General features: G+C 42.6%; 1 protein-coding gene across 14 annotated transcripts in view; it reads right to left on the bottom strand.

Moving 5' to 3' along the window:
- Positions 1 to 9,441: 9,441 nt before the first annotated feature.
- Positions 9,442 to 19,015, bottom strand: part of PPP4R1 (protein phosphatase 4 regulatory subunit 1) — a 62,716-nt gene continuing 53,142 nt past the window's right edge. For all 14 annotated transcript variants that reach the window (XM_053247367.1, XM_053247370.1, XM_053247356.1 and 11 more), the window contains 6 exons: positions 17,099 to 17,260; positions 16,514 to 16,614; positions 15,351 to 15,471; positions 15,126 to 15,260; positions 14,681 to 14,822; positions 9,442 to 10,535 (listed from right to left, as the gene is read on the bottom strand). In XM_053247367.1, coding sequence (XP_053103342.1) covers positions 10,372 to 10,535; positions 14,681 to 14,822; positions 15,126 to 15,260; positions 15,351 to 15,471; positions 16,514 to 16,614; positions 17,099 to 17,260 — 825 coding nt within the window. In that variant the 3' untranslated portion in view covers positions 9,442 to 10,371. The remainder of the gene's footprint in view (positions 10,536 to 14,680; positions 14,823 to 15,125; positions 15,261 to 15,350; positions 15,472 to 16,513; positions 16,615 to 17,098; positions 17,261 to 19,015) is intronic.

Here is a 19,015-nt window from a genome sequence, read left to right as displayed (position 1 = left end):
AGAGAGATTTTCAGGTTGTGGTGGACAGCTAATTGAAAATGTCAACTCAGTGCATAGCAGGTGTGAAAAGGGCAAATTCCATGCTAGGGATCATTAGAAAGGGGATTGAAAATAAAAATGCTAATATTATAATGCTCTTATACAAATCTGTGGTGCAGCCGTATTTGGAGTACTGTACATTTCTGGTCACCATATCTTAAGAAGGACCTTGTAGAACTGGAAAAGGTGCAGAAGAGGGCAACCAAAATGATCAGGAGCCTGGAGCACCTTCCTTATGAGGCAAGGCTACAGCATCTGGGGCTTTTTAGTTTGGAAAAGAGGTGTCTACAGGGAGACATGATAGAGGTGTATAAAATTATGCATGAAGTGGAGAGAGCGGACAGGGGGATTTTTCTCCCTCACACTAGAACCAGCGATCATCCCATGAAACAAGACCAGGAAATTAGGACCAACAAAAGGAAGTACTTTTTCCATACAGTGCATAATTAATCCATGGAATTCTCTGCCACGGGATGTGATGGCCACTAGCTTTGATTGCTTTAAAGGGGGCTTAGACAAATTCATGGAGGACAGGTCTATCAATGGCTACTAGTCTTGATGGCTATAGGCCACCTCCAGCCACAGAGGCAAAATGCCTCTAAATATCAGTTGCAGGGGAGTAACAGTAGGGGAGAGGGCATGCCCTCAGCACTTGCCTGCCTCAGAGGCAGCTGGTGTGCCCCTGTGTGAAACAGGATGCTGGACTTGAGCCTTATCCAGCAGGACTGTTCTTATGGTCTTACAGGCATTTACATGTTGCACAGCTGCATTTATCTTTGTCCCAACTTTACTTAGAAATGTTGTTTTATGCATTTAGTAGCTCAGATTATTAAGTGTTCTTTCATAGCTACTTAGAATACCAGGAAGAAACCTAAAATTATGATCTCTTGCCAAGTATTGCTTCAGTTGTTTCTGTTTCTACAGATATGAAATCAGGTATTGCTTGTTATACTCCAGAGTGGTTCTGATGTCTTGTTCTGCCTCTTGTGACACACACATAAAACCGCATGAAAAATGGTCTTTGCCACACAAAACAAATGTTCTATAAGCAGTGCAGCTTCTGCAACCCATATCTACAATCCAGGGATATGAGCTGCTGTGGAAACATTTAAATCTTCTTGCAACTTGAGTTTGCCAGATTGAACGATCAGTAGCCACAACAGTGCTGGTAGGTTGTTGCTAGCCACAGTGTGACACAGTACAAGCATACAGATGTGACACAGCACAAGCACATCATTTCCCACATGATGCAGCACACTTGCATGAAAAGGAGACTATTTTCGAGAGCAGCCACACCCCTAAGATAATTTTGTAAATGGAGCTTTCAGAACATCAGGAAGTAGAAAACAGTGTTTTGAACTGCTGCAAGATCTATATGTAGACTGCCCTCTGAACGTCCTGGCTCAGTTATTATCCGTGATAATAACTTGCATCTCTGATTTCTGCCACTGACTTTGTACAGGTACATTTTATAATGACCTTTGTACAGGTACATTTTATAATTAAAATGTACAGGTACATTTTATAATGAGGTGCACTTGAATTGCATATACCTAGTATGCACTTCTTTAATGAGCCAGTCTGTATGGTAATGCCTTCAACTATCCTACAGTTCTGGACTTCAGTATGCATGCTTAATATCGCTGCATGAATTCTTGTCGACTATCTACATGCTGCAGAAAAATTGTACGATATAAAAGAATGATGTATATTGCAACTGCAGTCCCTGATCACAACCTCTTTTAATAGCAAGCATACAAAATAGCTCCTATTAATGTAAACTGAAGTAAAATAATTCAAATATCAACGAGACAGCAGTGGTCAGCTTAGTCACTAGGAATGTATGTAGGCAACAAAATTGTAAATAAAACTCTTTATTCAGAAACTAAGCATGAAAGCCTTAATAATCACTGTACAGTGACAGTATGCTAGAGAACAATGGAATATATGTAGTGTTGACAGTGTTTTATTAGAGCTAGAGTTCCTACACTTAACTATCTCCTGAAATCCCATGCCAGGATTTTCTGAGAGCAAATCTAATCCAAGGGTATTTTATTCCTAAAATACTGGGCTTACTTGGAGGCAGGGGCAATGAATGTTCATTTTGCCTGAAGAAGAGCTCTGTGCAATTCAAACCCCTGCATAACCTCTTTAAACTTGTAACTTGGTTGAATATGTGATAATGCCTTTGCTTCTACAGTTCTGCTTAATACAATTGTTTACTATCCAAACTGCACTGGAATGCTGCAACAGCAAAGCAGGTGTGGCCACTTTGCTCATGCTTGTGGCATTTTTAATTGCTTAGGAGCTTGATCAGTCTTGTCATGCACTGAATAACTAAATTACCATGTTCTGATCAGTCAGGAACTACATATTGATAAGAGAGAGTACACATGGTAGTAAGCAAGTTTCAAACTGTTTAGGTGAAGTTCTCCTTGCTAGTAAAGATGGTTAATCCAGTCTTCCTTGTCTTTGCATAAAACAAACAGGTGGATTTAGCAGATAATTACAGTCATCTGATGGAAACATAAACCGTTGCTAAACAGGATCCCAGTTCAGGTTGTTTAGAGCAAAAGCAAAGTCCATAGTATGTGATATGGAAGGATTGCATTTATTTATCTCATTTATATACAGTACTGTCCTTAGTTTAAAGCTCCCAGGATGTGTTAAAACAATAAATAAATAAAGCAGCAGACAAGAACAAGCATAATAATAAAACCACCAATCAGTTGAAGGCTAGTTGTCACAATATGCTGGAAAACCTGGGTAAATAGTCTTTGCCCTGACATGAGGCAAATCACAAACAATGACTAATTATCACCAAAAGCCTGCTTTAAAAGGTATATTTTAAGACCTTAATTGCTATCAGAAATGTTAAGCCCCTTATTTCAGCAGGGAGCACGTTTCAAAGCTCGGGGCAGCTGCAGAGAAGGCCTAATTGAGTTGTGACCAGACAAGTCGGTAGCAACTGCAGGCAGACCTCCCCAGGTGGGGAGCATGCAGAAGATGACATTATCTTAGGAACCGGGGCCCTAAGTCATTTGGGGCTTTACAGGTAGCCACTAGCACTATAGATATGTAGTTCTTCAGCTGTAGGTCCCATGCCATTTAGGGCTTTAAAGATTCTCACCATTGTTCTGAATTATGTAAGGGAACAGTATTGCTACCAGTAAAGATATGTGAGCACTGGCGTTTCCTATGTATGGTCCCAACTGGCAACCTACAAACTATATACTAATTGCATTTTGTACTAATTAATTAAAATTTCTGAGAGTCCCACTCACAATGCATTGCAGTAATCAAATCTGGAGGCCAGGGCATTGATAACTGTGGTCAGACTATCTCTGTCCAGAAGGGGCTGCAACTGAACAGATGCTGTTCTAGATGCTGCAAGCCACATAAGCTGGTTTGGCCTCTGATGATAATGCTGGATTTATCAGTATCCCCAAGTTATGAAACTGGACCTTTAGAGGAAGTGCAAGTCTATGTAGAACAGGTTGAACACCATATTCCCAGGCAGATAACTTGCCCACTAGCAGAGCCTCCATCTTGTCTGGACTAAGCTTCCGTTGTTTACCCTGATCTAGCCCATTATGGATCCAAGACACCAATTTAGTACCTCACCCAAAAGAGATTAAAAAGAGAAATAGAGATGGATGTCATCAGTATACTGATGGCACCTCACTCTCAATCTCCAGACCTCATGTAGAGATGCTAAAGAACATGTGAGATGATACAGGATCCATAGCATAAATGTCACAAGGCAGAGCAGTAGGTTTTCAGCACCACCTTCTAGAATGGATGGGCAGTCTTGGCCCCTCCAGTTGTTGAACTACAACTCCCATCATCCCCTGCCACATTTTTTTTGTAACTTATTGTTAGTAAGCTTATGAGTATGAACTTTATTGCCAGAATAAATTGTTTAAACATCTTGGTTACTGAGTTAGATTAAATAAACCGTTTGTTTCCACATCTCTCTTGTTCTCAAAATGTTATTGCTAAATCTGGACATTTAGGTGTTGTGCTCAAGTATATTTTCATCTAGTTAGTGGTTCATCTAGTTATAAGGTTATTGGAAGGGGCCTAGCAGACATCGTAAATGCTTATCTGAGGGTGGGTAGAATGCCTTCTTGTCTTAAAGAGGCTGTTGTTAGACCTCTTTTTAAGAAGCCTGCATTGGACCCCACAGAGTTAAGCAATCATATTCAGGTCTTCAACCTTCAAATTGGATGACCTCCAATTAGGAACTGACAGAGGGAGTGTGACTCTGGTCCTTTGGGTAGGTTCCATATGGTGTTGCTTGGAGACTGTTTTTCTTCAAAACAAGAGCTCCTGTATGGAGTCCCACCAAACTCCATACTGCCTCCAGTGCTTTTTAATGTCTACATGAAACTGCTGGGAGAGATCAACAGGAGATTTGGTGCAGGGTGTTATCAGTATGCTGATGACACCCAAGTCTATTTCTCCATGTTGACATCATCAGAAAAAGGCATCACTTCCCTACATGCTTGTTTGGAGGAGGTGATGGGCTGGATGAAGTATAAATAACAGACTGAATCCAGATAAATATTGTGCGGGGTTGGAACTCAGGAGTCAACTCCCCCAGAAGGAACCATCTGGGGTTGCTTCTGGATCCAAACCTCTCTCTGATGCCACAGGTTAATGTAAGTGCTATTAAGGCAGTGGCCAGAGGTGCTTTCTGTCAGCTTTGGCTGGTGTGTCAGTTGCCTCCATTTCTTGAGATAAACAACCTCAGAAAAGTAGTGCATATGCTGGTAACTTCCAGACTCAATTCCTGTAGTGCTTTCTATGTGGGGATGCCTTTGTATGAAGTCCGGAAACCAACTGGTGCAAAATGTGGCAGCCGGGTTGATCTCTGGGTTGTCTTGAAGAGGCCACATTACACCTATACTAAAAGAACACCACTGGCCACCAATATGCATCTGGGCAGCATACAAAGCGAAGTGGCATAGGTTTATATGTTAGAAGCTATAAAACCCTAAATAGCTTAGGTCCTGGGTATTTAAGAGAATGCCTTCTTGGTTATGAGCCCTGCCACCTATTGAAATAATCTGGGGAGGTCCATCTGCAGTTGCTACCAGCTCATCTGGCGGCCACTCGGGGACAGGCCTTCTATATTGCTGCCCCGAGTCTTTGGAATGTGCACCCTGTTGAAATAAGAGCCTCCCCTTCTCTGCCAGTTTTTTAAAAGGCAGTCAAGACATATTTTTTCACCCAGGCTTCTAATTAGACTCAGATGTTTACCTTGTTTACAATTTTAAATGGTTTTGTTTTGATTTGATTTATGTTTTACTGTAAACTGCACAGATGTGTGAGTTTTGGGCAGTATATGTCAACTAACTAAATAAAATAATAAGGGAAGGTAGTCGAGACAAAAATCTTGCCCTGTTCAGAAGGGAAGGCATAAAATATTCTGATGTCCGAAAGAGAAGCCTGGCCTGAGCGCTCGGGTGATTCCTGCTTTCTAGGAAGACAGCAGGGCTTTTGCAGCCACTTGCGTCATACAGTTAATGGTGTCTGTTTTACCAGAGATCAGTTAATGAAACATAACTGCTGGTTCAATTAGGCACACTCAGAATATGTTACAACTATCCTTTCTTGAAATGGAATATAATTAAAACAAAACATATGACACATTTTTAAAAGGGTTACAGAAGGTGCAGATCTCAAATCTAGTATCTCCGGTGACTTACAATCTAGATCAGTGTTCCCTCTAACAGGGATTCCCAGATATGGACTACAACTCCCATAATCCCCAAGCAAAGGCCTTTGTAGCTGGGGATTCTGGGAGTTGTAGTCAACATCTGGGAATCCCTGTTAGAAGGAACACTGGTCTAGATAATGTTTCCTCCAAAACTGCCTAGAGCTGATAGGCCACCACCCTCTCAATCACCTTGTCTAACCATGGAAGATTGGAGACAGGCAGTGGGGTGATCAACATAAGTCCCTGGCTATCCTTAGGCTTAGATACACACGTTCAATGTAGGCCAGTTCCCTGACAGCTGTTCTATTTGTTGATCAAATCCTTTTCCCCCATACAAAACTTTTTGCAATTTTTAACCCCCACAGTGGTTCCTGACCTGCAGACCTCCAGATGTTGCTGAACTACAACTCCCATCATCCCCAGCTACAATTTGTGGTTGGGGATAAAGGGAGTTGTAGTTCAGCAACATCTGGAGGCCCAAAAGTTGGGAACCATTGCCCTAAGATGTCCCATATGAAGGTCTTCTAAAGTTTTACAGTGGAATTGAGGTGGTATGACAACTGTGATGCCCATATTAAACAGTTGTGGTGTATGGTAAACTGTCCCCTGTGGTTGCAAAATGGTGCCAAGTGAGGTTTGTCAGTATATTTCTACTCCTTGAGGTGACTTCATGCACCTAAGTTAATACCAGGGTCCTTGCTGCAATCCTGTTCAACCATACCATGAGTGGTTGTGGCAAACTCAAGGTGCAACCAGTAGACAAAAGTGAACAGATTCCCTCTCAGGCTGATCTTCAGTTGCTCCTGGTAAACATGAAAGGCAGTCTGCATTAGCATGTGCCGTAGTCTTCATGTAGTCTATGTCGTAAGTGTAGTCTGCTAAGAAAAGAGCCTATTTTGTAGGGACTAAAGCATGCCCAATAGCAGCAGGGGTGCTATTACAAAGGACCAATGAAGCAGCAAGGCTAACAAACAAGTCCAGAGCAGAGGGGGGCATTTAGAATCAAAGGAACACTAACATGACCATTTGGAAAGAAAAGTAAAAGGAGGAGACTCAGTGCTAGGGTGTTGTCTAACTTGCATTCTAGTCAGATGTGAGCAATCCATCTGCTTTCCCCACATTCATTTGATTAATCCTGCCACCCTGCATTCCCCCCACCCCCAGGTAGATCTAGAGGTTGTTTGCAAGACTTCCCAGGCACACACATACATATGCATGTTCCACACACAGAGCAAACTAAGCACCAAGTGTAGGCGTGCCCCCTCCTGCCACCCAAAATGACCCTCCTCCTGTTTGCTCCAATCCTATGGTCTGCAGCCAGACTGAAAAGGTCTGCAAACTGGTGTCATTACTGGCACTCCAAGCCTCCATTGCTTCCCCAGAGCCCAACAAGAGTGTAGAGAATGCAGATATTCCTTGAGGTTATCCCAGTGGCAGAGCTTCTACACAATACTGTCCCATCTCCATTACTGTAAAAAAGCTTATAGCACGAAGTAGGGCTCTTCCATCAATGGCAACAGCAAGCAGATACTTCTCTCAAAGGGATGGAGGTATCGTATCACAGGGGGAGCCCATGCCAGGAAAGGGGGCAGCCCATGCAAGGGCCCTCATGCAAGGCAGAAGTCCCAACCTGCTCTCCACCATGGAAGAGGGGGTTTTAAGCTGCAGAGTTTGAACTTGCAGTAGCCTAGGCCAGTGGTATCCAACCTGGGGGCTCCAGCTGTTGCTGAACTACAACTCACATCAGCCCCAGCTATAATTCTATTGTGGCTGGGGATGATGGGAGTGGTAGTTCAGCAACCTTTGGAGGCCCTCTGCTTGAGAACCACTGGCCTAGATCTTCCATTTGGCCAAGATGTTCTTCTCTTGAGGTGTTTCTCTCCTAATGGCAACAGCAGCAAATAGATTAGAATCAGAGCTGCCACAAATGATTTGCAGCAAAGTTACAGGTCAGGGTAGGGAAGCAGAAAAGTGATTTGCATATATACAGACCACCTTCTTATATAGAGAGTCTCTATAGGTGTCAGTGCTATCAATAAAACTTTCTGGTCAGTCTCTTGGCTGAAAAACCACTGTACACATGTAAGAGCAAGAGGGCATAAATCTAATCACTTTTTTAAAAAAAGCCTAAAGCAAATCAAGGAATAAAGAAGCCTATGCCCCCTGGGAAAACTTGACACAAGTTTTGACTGGCATAGAAATATTTTAAAACAGATCGCTAAAGAGAGAACTTGAACACATCAAAGTACTGTGTTTAGACCCATTGAAAAGGGCAGACAAGACAAAGAATGTAGCCTAGAGGCCAGTGATGCACTAGGTATGTGGCAATGTGCAACTGGCCTGAAGACCAGAATCATGACTGGCATGAACACTCCCCAAGAGTCTGCCTGAGATTTGGAGCACTGCTTGCCATGGACCATTCTATGCTGTGTCAGTTTTAGAGTACCTTTAACTTCACATTCCTGCAACACAGAGCAGGAGGTGCAGCCTGTCTTGGAGCAACAGCTCAATATCCTACTTTCAACCAGGACAGTGTTCTTATTTCAATTATAGAGACGGAATATTTGCTAGAATTTCAGATTTTTGCAAAATGTCTTACTTCAGCACACGGAACTTCTAAGGTCCAGTGGTAGCCTGGCCTTTCTGAGAGCTTCCAGACTCTTGAATGGATGTAAAAGGCTTTATCTGAACATTGTGTGTCTGTGCATGGGTGCACACATGTACCAACACAAAAAAGGAGTCCACACACTTAGCTAGAGCATGTACAATGTATGATGGCCCATTAACTTATTTGAAAAGGAGCAAGGCAGGATAAAGGCTAGATCACTGCCTAAGGAGTCATTGTAAAGCATTGTTATGGATTTCTAGTCCAGTAATGTAATGTCACTTCATTAACTAGCTTTCATACTAGCCACTGAGAAGCTAAGGTATACGTTAGTAATAACATCTGCTCCAGTTCAATTGGAGGAAGTGAATATGAAAAAGCCCAGAGGCTGAAAGCACAATTAAGGAAGTGGTAGGTAGTTTTCAATACTGCTAAATAATCTACATAGGAAGCTGCCTTCTATCGAGTCAGACCCTTAGTCCATCTAGCTCAGTACTGTCTACACAGGCTGGCAGCAACTTCTCCAAGGCTGCAGGCAGGCGTCTCTCTCAGTCCTATCTTGGAGATGTCAGGGAGGGAACTTGGAACCTCAAATGCTCTTCCCAGAGTGGCTCCATCCCTCTAAAGGGCAATTATCTTACAGTGCTCACATGTTTCCCATTCAAATGCAAACCAGGGAAGACCCTGCTTAGCAAATGGGACAATTCATGCTTGCTACCACAAGACCAGCTCTCCTCTTTGAATCTTTCCAGTGGGAGGGAAGGCCTGAATTCAGTCCTCTTCTCCCATAAGATTATCAGTGGCAATGGAAAAACTGATCTTAAGATCAGGCTTTCAGCCTGAAGAAATGCATGCAGAGCCCCCCATTTGTATGTTTTGAATCAGGCAAGCTATCTATATTTTTCAGAAAACCATGAACTAATTTCATACATACTAATATCATCATGCTAATTTAAATGTTCAACTTTAGGCACATGCAGCACCATAACAAAAGGAAAAAGGAGAGACTTGAAAAAAGCATTTCATATTTTTGAGCTTTTATATGGTAGCAAGAGAAGGAGATTTCATTCAGTCTTATTAATAAATTTTTTATTTGGACAAGGAGAGAACATTTTATCACAACAGTTTGAAACAGCATGATTAAAGACTGCAACACTCCCAAGAGTGGTCGCATATGTACAGTATATGAAGAAAAAGTTGCACCTCAGAGCCGATCATGATCAAGTTAAAAATACCTGACGTGAAGTACATGTGCTAATAGGTTTCCTTCAGGTCATGACCAGCATGAAAAAAATATTAGGACGCAGGTACTCAGAGAAGATTTCTGTTAATGGGTACAGCAATATGCTGTGTTTAAAGATTAAAATCAGATTCTGGTTTAGTGTTAGCACTGAGCCCTTAAGGGAGAAAACAAACACCAAATCTCTACTTTCCCCTCATTTACACACATCAAAACTATTCACACTTAAGGATGTGCCCAGCTGCACACAAATTAAGTCTTTTCAAGGATAAAAACTTTAATAGCTAACACTGGAGGTGTCTCTTGCTTCTTGGTACAAATATGCCTTTGCAGGCTATGAGAATTTCAGCTATCCGTTCCTAAGGGGAAAAAAGCTTGTTGGGTTAACTCCTCAGGAGAAACAAATGCCGGTCTCTGGAAATCACATCCCTTCTACACTGAAAATGCTCTGCCAATTCAAGTTTCACATATTCAGGAAGACAGAAGATTTAAGGCTCCGGTGGCAAATACAATCCTCTGAGCAAAGTTTTTCTAGAATCAAGATTCAACAGGTAATTTTTCCCCTTGACTCTTAAAATCCTTGGTCTCAGGTTTAGATAACATCCAACTGAAGTGAAGTCTGGCAAGAGAGTCTCTCCTCCATGAAAAAGGGGAAGGGAAAAAAAAGAGGTTTTAGATCATCCATTTTAGGAGCACTTGAGGATTGCCCTGCGATTTGTAATGTTTTTTTATTAAAATTATAGTAACATTCAGCAGCTACTTTTAATAAGTTGAAGAGGCCGTGCTCATGGCATCGTCTGCAATTTTGGTGCTGGCAGGGTGGATGCTTGCAAAGTATTTAACATCGCTGTCATTATCCATTTGGAGGGCCATGATTGTCTGTTCCACTGCTTCTTGATGAGAATTGACACAAATCAGAAAATATTCTGCAGGCAAAAAGAGAGCAAGAGAGAATGAAAACGGTGGAAAGCTAGCTTCACCATTAAAAGTCACATCATTCATAGGAATGTGCACGAACCCGTTTGGTGGTCCTTTTACGGACCGCTAAACTGGTTCTCAGGTCTTGCGCTTGGCCAGTTTGGCAGTGTGTGGGGGAGGTACCTTTAAAGAGCAGGGAGGGTGTCCATCGTGACCCCCCCACGTATTCCCCCCGTCGCCAAAACCAGTGCAGCTGGACTGCTGTGTACCTCCTTGCAGCCTCATTCAGCAGCATACTAGAAGTGACCATTGCGCATGCATGACGTGTGCACCGGCCACTTCCGGCACGCTGCTTAACAGGGCTGCAAGAAGGTAAGCAGCAGCCCTGCGGCACCAGTTGTGCTAACAGCGCCGATGGGGAAAACGTGGCGGAGGGGGGATGGGCACCCTCCTTGCTCCTTAAAGGTAAACCCGCCCCCACCCCCCGCCAGCACTGAACCGGCCAAACACCAGTCCGTGCACATCCCTAGTTACCCATGCGAACCCCAAATTAGGATGGAAAAAACTTAGCAGGGCAAATGTTCATGTTCTTCCCTGAATATGTACAGTTTATACCAGGTTTTGTTGCCTTCATTTTTATGTGCTACTGTTTGTGGAATCTGACATGATTTTGTCATATTTGACAAAAATAATGTCAGTTTTCCCCACTGTTCAAAATTTACCCTTCTAACTGGTTCTCTTTAGTCCTTCTGCTCCATCCAGGCTTTTTGCTGTTTTCATCTTACACTTTGTTCATACACCCTTCCCTTCCACTTAGTTGTCTTTCCAGTTTTTATAATTCTGACATCCTTTCCCAACATAATCAACTTCTCTTTCTGATCACACTTTACTGCTTGTTACTTTTCCGACAATTTCATTTCTTTTTTACACATTCTTCTTAGACCCACACCCTTCTTTCTCCCTATTTTCCACTCAGTATTTTCCTCATTTTTTATCTTCCTGTTTCCAGACTTTTCTTTTTGTTATTCAAAACTGTATTTTTGAATAGACAGTGACAGTAACTGGGAGTTGCAGGAGAAAATCAGGGAGGCGTCAAGGAGAGGCAGGGCTGTAATAATGGGTGACTTCAATTACCCACACATAGACTGGGTAAATTTAGTCAGGTCGTGACAAAGAGGTCAAATTTCTAGATATGCTGAATGACTGCCCTAGAACAGTTGGTCTTGGAACCAACCAGAGAGAAGGCAACCTTGGACTTAAATCCTGAGTTGAACCCAGGACCTGGTGTGTGATGTCAGTGTCATGGACCCTTTAGGGAACAGTGACCAAAGTGCGATCAAATTCAGCATACATGCGGAGAGCGAATCACCAAGCAAGTCTAACACAGACACTTTGAATTTCAGAAAAGGAAACTTCTCCAAAATGAGTATGGTGAAAAGAAAGCTGAAAGGGAAAATCAGGGGAGTCACTTCACTCCAGAATGCATGGAATATATTCAAAACCACAATACTAGAAACCCAGTTAGACTGCATACCCAGAAGGAAGAAAGGTACCACTAAATCCAGGAGGATGCCAGCATGGCTAACAGGCAACGTCAAGGAAGCCAAAAAAGGGAAGAAGACTTCCTTCCAAAATTGGAAGGCCTGTCCAAATGAAGAAAACAAAAAGCAACACAAATGCATGCAAAAGAAATGCCTGATCACAATAAGGGAGCAAACTCTGGCAAAATAAATGCAAGGGACAAAAGAGAGTTTGAAGAACATTTAGCTAAAAGCATCAAGGAGAATAACAAAAACTTCTTTAAATACATCAGATGCAGGAAACCTGCCAGGAAGGTGGTTGGACCATTAGACAATGAGGGAGTGAAAGGGGTTATTAAGGAGGATATGGAGGTTGCAGAGAAGCTAAATGCGTTCTTTGCATCTGTCTTCATGGCAGAGAATACTGAGCATATGTGAGCACATGCCTGTTCCTGAACCAGGCTTTTCAGGGATGGAGGCTAAAGAACTGAGTCAGATAGAAGTGACAAGAGATGCTGTTCTAAACTGTCTGGAAAAACTGAAAACTAGCAAATCACCAGGGCCGGATAGCATCCATCCAAAAGTCCTCAAAGAATGCAAATGTGAAATTGATGACCTCCTTGCTAAAATATGTAACTTATCCCAGCAATCAGGCTCTGTACTGGAGGACTGGAAAGTAGCAAATGTAACACTGATTTTAAAAAAAGGGATCAAGGGGTGATCTGGGAAATTACAGGCCGGTTAGCTTAACCTCAGTTCCAGTCAAATTGATAAAAAGCATCCTCAACGATAAAATTGTAAAGACATAGAAGAAGGAGCCCTGCTGGGAGAGAACTAGCATGGTTTCTGCAAAGGTAAATCTTGCCTCACCAACCTTTTGGAGTTCTTTGAGAGTGTCAACAAGTGTGTGGATCAAGGTGATCCACTTGACATAGTATACCTGGATTTCCAAAAGGCTTTTGACAAAGTTCCTCATCAAAGACTCCTGAGAAAACTTAGCAATCATGGGATAAGGGGACAAGTACATGTGTGGATTGCTAACTGGTTGAAAGACAGGAAACAGATGGTAGGTATAAATGGAGAGTTTTCACAATGGAGGGAAGTAAGAAGTGGGGTCCCCCAGGGATCTGTACTGGGACCGGTGCTTTTTAATTTATTCATAAATAATCTAGAAGTAGGGGTAAGCAGCGAGGTGACCAAATTTGCAGATGATATCAAACTCTTTTGGGTAGTGAAATCCAAAATGGATTGTGAGGAGCTCCAAAAGGATCTCTCCAAACAAGGGGAGTGGGTGACAAAATGGCAAATGCGGTTCAGTGTTGGCAAGTGTAAAGTGATGCACATTGGGATGAAAAACCCCAACTTCAAGTATACATTGATGGGATCTGAGCTGTCACACCTGGACACACCTGGAGTACTACGTATAATTCTGGTCACCACATCTGGACATTGAAGAACTGGGAAAGGTGCAGAAGAGGGCAACCAAGATGATCAAGGGCCTAGAGCACCTTTCTTATGAAGCAAGGCTACAACACCTGGGGCTATTTAATTTAGAAAAAAAGATGATGGTGGGAAGACATGATAGAGGTCTATAAAACCATGCATGGTGTGGAGAAAGTGGATAGAGAGAAATTCTTCTCCATCTCACATAACACTAGAACCAGGGGTCATCCCATTAAATTGATTGCCAGGAAATTTAGGACCAGCAAATGGAGGTACTTTTTCACACAATGCATAATCAATTTGTGGAATTCTCTGCCACAAGATGTGGTGACAGCCAACAACCTGGATAGCTTTAAGAGGGGTTTGGGTAACTTCATGGAGGAGAGATCTATCAACGGCTATTAGTCGGAGGGCTTTAGGCCACCTCCAGCCTCAAAGGCAGGGTGCCTCTGAGTACCAGTTGCAGGGGAGTAACAGCAGGAGAGAAGGCATGCCTTCAACTCCTGCCTGTAGGCTTCCAGTGGCATTTGGTAGGCCACTGTGTGAAACATAATGCTGGACTAGATGGGCCTTAGGCCTGATCCAGCAGGGCTGTTCTTAGTGGTTTTAAAAGCAAAGAAGACCATACATAGAACTTTATGTTCGTATCAAGCTCCTAGTTCCCCTCAGATCCTCTCCCTGCAAAGTTTAACATGCGCCATCCTTGACTCACCCTTTCAGCCTTTGGTTAACCCCTGCTAACTCAACAAAGAGGCACCTTTTAAAAGTGGCGATTATCTTAATTTTGTAGGGGAGGAGCAATTGGTTCTATCCATCCCCAGCACAGCATCTCTCCAGTGGCTGTTGCTGGTGTCTATCTTATGTTTCTTTTTTAGGTTGTGAGCTCTCTGGGGACAGGGAGCAATCTTTATTTATTCTATATATTTATATCAATGTCAACTGCTTTGGGAACTTTTGTTGAAAAGCAGTATATAAATATTAGTTGTATTCAGACTAGCTTTTCTTCTTTTTATACATTCCTTTCCTCCTATTCCTCCAATAGCCTTCACTAGAAGCAGAGTTGAAGTTAAGGGCATAGCTCTAGAACCTCTTTCATGCCAACTGGCAGTGGGGTGGGGGCGGAGAGAAGAAGTTGCTAGCTGCTGAAGCACTGTTGTACAGAATGGGAAACTGAGCATAAGGCCACCAACCTTTCTCTAAAAGGGTTTGCCTTAATGTTTTTGCAAGCAGGACTCTAACATTTGGAACTCTATCTGAGGCCAAGTGCAGTAAATGAGGCAACAGATGCTCAGCAAATTGATCCATCGGCAAGCAGTCATCTTCAATGATAGTCTGAAAAAGAGAAGGAACCATTTTAGATTTCATCACAACTACTAATCCCAACAATAGCCCAAAGACATGACTGTACAACGAGACAAAAAAAACCAAGGAAGGCCTCCTGCGCCTAGTTATTTGCCCATGTAAGACAAAAACTTCCTGAAGACCTCACAACTGTCACACAACTCTATCTTCTATCTCTGTACACTGGCGTTTTAAAAATCCAGACATGGCCCAGTGGCAAAAATGGAAGAACAAATTATTTATTGGCTAGAACATCTACTTAGTTGCAAGTCAGGAAAAACACAAAACTCTTACCTGGCAGATAAAGACGAATGCTTGTCGGCCAGACCACTTTGAGCATCTGCAGAACTTTTCAACAAGTTCATTCATGAGGTCCACCACAAAGGTTGGTGTTGGAGCATTATACAGCTGCTTAACCATTTCACTAACCTGGAAATATGTAAAGCGCTCAATATATTGACTAACTGAGAAAATATATAAATTTCTTATTTTTAAAAACATCTACTCTTTATTTCATACCAGCTTGTAGGAAATCCAGCGAACAGAGGAAACCTTGTCTGCACAAAGGTTGAGAGCAATAGGCCGCAGGTAATCATATATGTCTCTGGCACTATACAGATCTAGAAGCAAGATCAGCTGCCTACAAGAACAAAACAAATAAAGGTCTAAGTCAAGTCAGAAATCACAAAGTTATGGTGACCATTTCTTGACAACCGGTGGTCTGCTATTTACGCACACAACATACACAATGCTCAGTGTACATTAAAATTGTGTTCTGTGCTGTTAATTTAATTCCTAGTAGACTGTGAGGTTGTTATAATCCAATAGCCTCTGCCACACTATTTCGGTTACATCTAGATTAAATTACTGTAATGTATTTTATATAGGGCTGCTTTTGAAGACTATATGGAAGTTTCAGTTAGACCGGAACACAACAGCTAAGTTGCCAACAAGCACAAAACATAGGGACTATATTACATTAATAGCCAACTAGTTTCTAAACACAATTCAACGTGCTGGTGTTGACCCTGAAAGCTCCTAAACCAGGGCTGGGAATGTCGATCGTGGTCATAAAGATGATGGCTGTCTGATTCCTAAAGAATCACCAGCTGCTTTACTCTCTCTCTCGATCTCAAAAGAGCCAAGCTAGAGAAAACTGGGACCCAGTCCATGCTAGGATTATTGGCCTAGCAAATGGCCAAAATCCTAACAAAATCTTTCTTCTCCCAGTTCCTGACAATGGCACCTCAGTTATGCAGCTATCATAAACCATGCACAATAAGCTATGCCATGTTTTCTAATCTGAATTGGTTTGTGGAGTTTGTGGATGCTCTAATTCCAGATTTGTAACCAAAAAAGCCAAAGACATGTCAGAACATCCTGGCTGAAGCTAAGAAGGTCTGGGCCTGGGTCAGTGCTTGGATGGAAGACTCAATACATGGCCTTGAAATCCTTGGAGAAAAGAGAGACTATCGATATAAAACAAATGAATACATTTAAAACAGCAGCTCTTTAACTGACAGGTTCTTTAGAAAAATATATCACATATGGATGATAATCATACAACTGCACCTAAAAGTAATTAAAGAGTGGTAGTTTGGCAGCATATGATTTAGTATTAAGATTCAGATGAACAGTGTAACAGAGAGATATACTAAACTTTATTTACAACTAAAACATACTCAGCCAGCTCAGCTCGGAAACGCCAGTTCCTGCTGTTATCTGTGACTAAGAATTCCTGAAGTTGATAAAGATATTCCCGCCTTTTATCAGGATGAAGAAGCTGGAAAAATTGTTAACACTGTCAGAGTCATGCAGACAGCATAATTTTTTTTAAAAAAAATCCTAACAGGATATTTATCAAACATGAAGCTGTTCCAAAAAACAATCAAACAACCCCACATTTTCAAGAGCTCCATAGAACATTATGGACCAAAAAAGCAAAGCAATATGCAATGTAAATCATGACAGAAATTAAATACACTTCCAGTTTCATTACAGATAATAACCATTTCCCCCCTGGTTTTATAAAGAATACTGACAGTTTATAAATTTTCACAGTGTTCCTTGTAACAGGGATTCCGGGATACTGTTGACTACAACTCCCATCATCTCCAGCTACAACAACATTGCAGCTGGTGATGACAGGAGTCGTCATCAACATCTGGGAAATCCCTGTTACACTGTCTTTCACCTAAAATCACAGATCTCTGCAGGGAAAAAGGGAAAAGCAAGTTTGTATTAGCATGCATAGAAGGAGAAAATACCTTAAGAAAATCATGCAAGTGCTTAAGCACACCAATCCTGACTTCATCAAGGTCCTTTAAAAAGCCATTGAAGACTGGAACTAGATCACCAGCTGTAAGTTGGTCTCCAAGGATGACTGCAAGTTCGTGTATAGAAAATGCCAATGTTCTCCGAACTTTCCACTGAGAAAAAACAACACCACACTTTCACCCACAAGGCATTCTGGCTCAAACACATCACGGGAGATGTAGGGCAGCTGCAGCTGAAAAGAACAGCTCCTCCTCCTCTGGTAATGGCCAGTGATGCAAAATACACAAATATCATGTCACCATACATAGGACAAAGAACCCAGCTCTATCTTGTTTCTTTGTCTGGAACTAGAAGGAAGAAACTTAATCCCATATTGTTGGTAAAGCCTGGTCCTGAATTAATGCTACAGGAAACATTCTGGACAATATTAGCACAGAGCAAAGTTCTTTTCTAATCCTCATTTTTAATTCCTTTACAGGCTAAGTGGATTTACTGCACAACACTTGAAAGGGGAAGATTGGAGCTTTACAGAAATTACATCACAAGAAGATGTTCCTATGGCAAGTCTATGGGACAGCTGATGAAGATAAACATAGATCTCCAAGAGGTGCTTTCCCCACTAGGAAGGAAAGTCTAAATACACAGGGACCACAAATTCCCTTGTGGAAGTGACTACCCTTCCCCTCCAACTGCCACCCCTGCCCTGGATGCCCAGCACAAAGCAAACTGCAGAGAACTTGGGGGCATGACAGAAGGCAGAACAGCAAGACTTTGCTACTGCTGTGAAAAGCCTGCCCAGAGTGGCCCAGCCCCTCCCTGGCACGAGCAGGGGGAGGAAGGCTCCTCCCCCAGTGCCTTGGCTTAGCACCATATGTTGGAGACTGGCAAACTCCTGCTGCTCCTTTCCTCTAGGGATGTGCCAAAATGCAATCAATCCCTTTAAGATCGAGGGCTGACCCAGCCTTTTAATGCAGAGGAGGACAGGACCATCCCTGTTCCCCCGCCACTCATGGCCATCGCTGTATTGGCAGTGCTCCTCCCAGTAATCAGTGCACGCCAGCGGCGCTCTCCCCTCGCTGCCCATGCGCAGCACCAGCATGCACATGGCCTCTGCACATGTGCAGTGGCCATTTGCGTGGTCAGCATGGTGCCATGCTGGGGCAGCTGGGGGAAAGTGCTGGCCGCAACAACTAAGAGCTGGGGGGAGCGCCGCCAGTACGGCAAAGGTGGCAAGCGGAGGAGGAGCAGGGATGGACCTGCTCTCTTTCGCGTTCAAGGGCTGGGCAAGCCCTTGATTTTAAAGGGATTGTGCTGCAATTTGGAAGACAAATTGCATTTTGAGCACATTCCTACTTTCCTTCCCCAGTGCCTGGTCTTAAGCAAGAGAAAAGAGCCTTTCCTCCCTCTGCTAAGTTCTCCGCTCTTGCCAGAAGACTGAGAGAGGCATTGGTGGTGGCCCCAAATAATGGCTGGTGACTGAACCAAGCCGTCTGCCAATACAACAAAGTTACAAGGAATGAAATGTCCTAAGCTCAGAAGTTGCTGTCCACAGAGTAAACAGAATATAGAAGAAATCTCAACCAACTCTGGTATTTCAGCCTTTCTCTGTGCAACTACATCTTTAGGGTGAATTTTTAGAAATGGTTTTAGGGCAAGTACAAGAAGAGTTGCAATAATGAGATGCAACATTGTTTTTCCATTACATTTATCAATCAGTACCCTTAGTACTGAGGCACCTTAAATTTCTATTTGGAATGCTGGAAATTGTAGGGGAAGAATAGCAGCCCAGTCCCCAAATAGCAGAGCAAAACAAGCCTGGTGAGAAATCAGCAAAGCAAGAGGTCTGAACTACAAGGATTGATTTAAAGAAATGGTTACAAACAAATGTGAAAAAGCCTGCAGCTTAT

The sequence above is a fragment of the Hemicordylus capensis genome, chromosome 4 (assembly GCF_027244095.1).
Source record: "Hemicordylus capensis ecotype Gifberg chromosome 4, rHemCap1.1.pri, whole genome shotgun sequence".
NCBI lineage: Eukaryota > Metazoa > Chordata > Lepidosauria > Squamata > Cordylidae > Hemicordylus > Hemicordylus capensis.
This window is presented reverse-complemented; position numbering and strand designations above follow the sequence as displayed.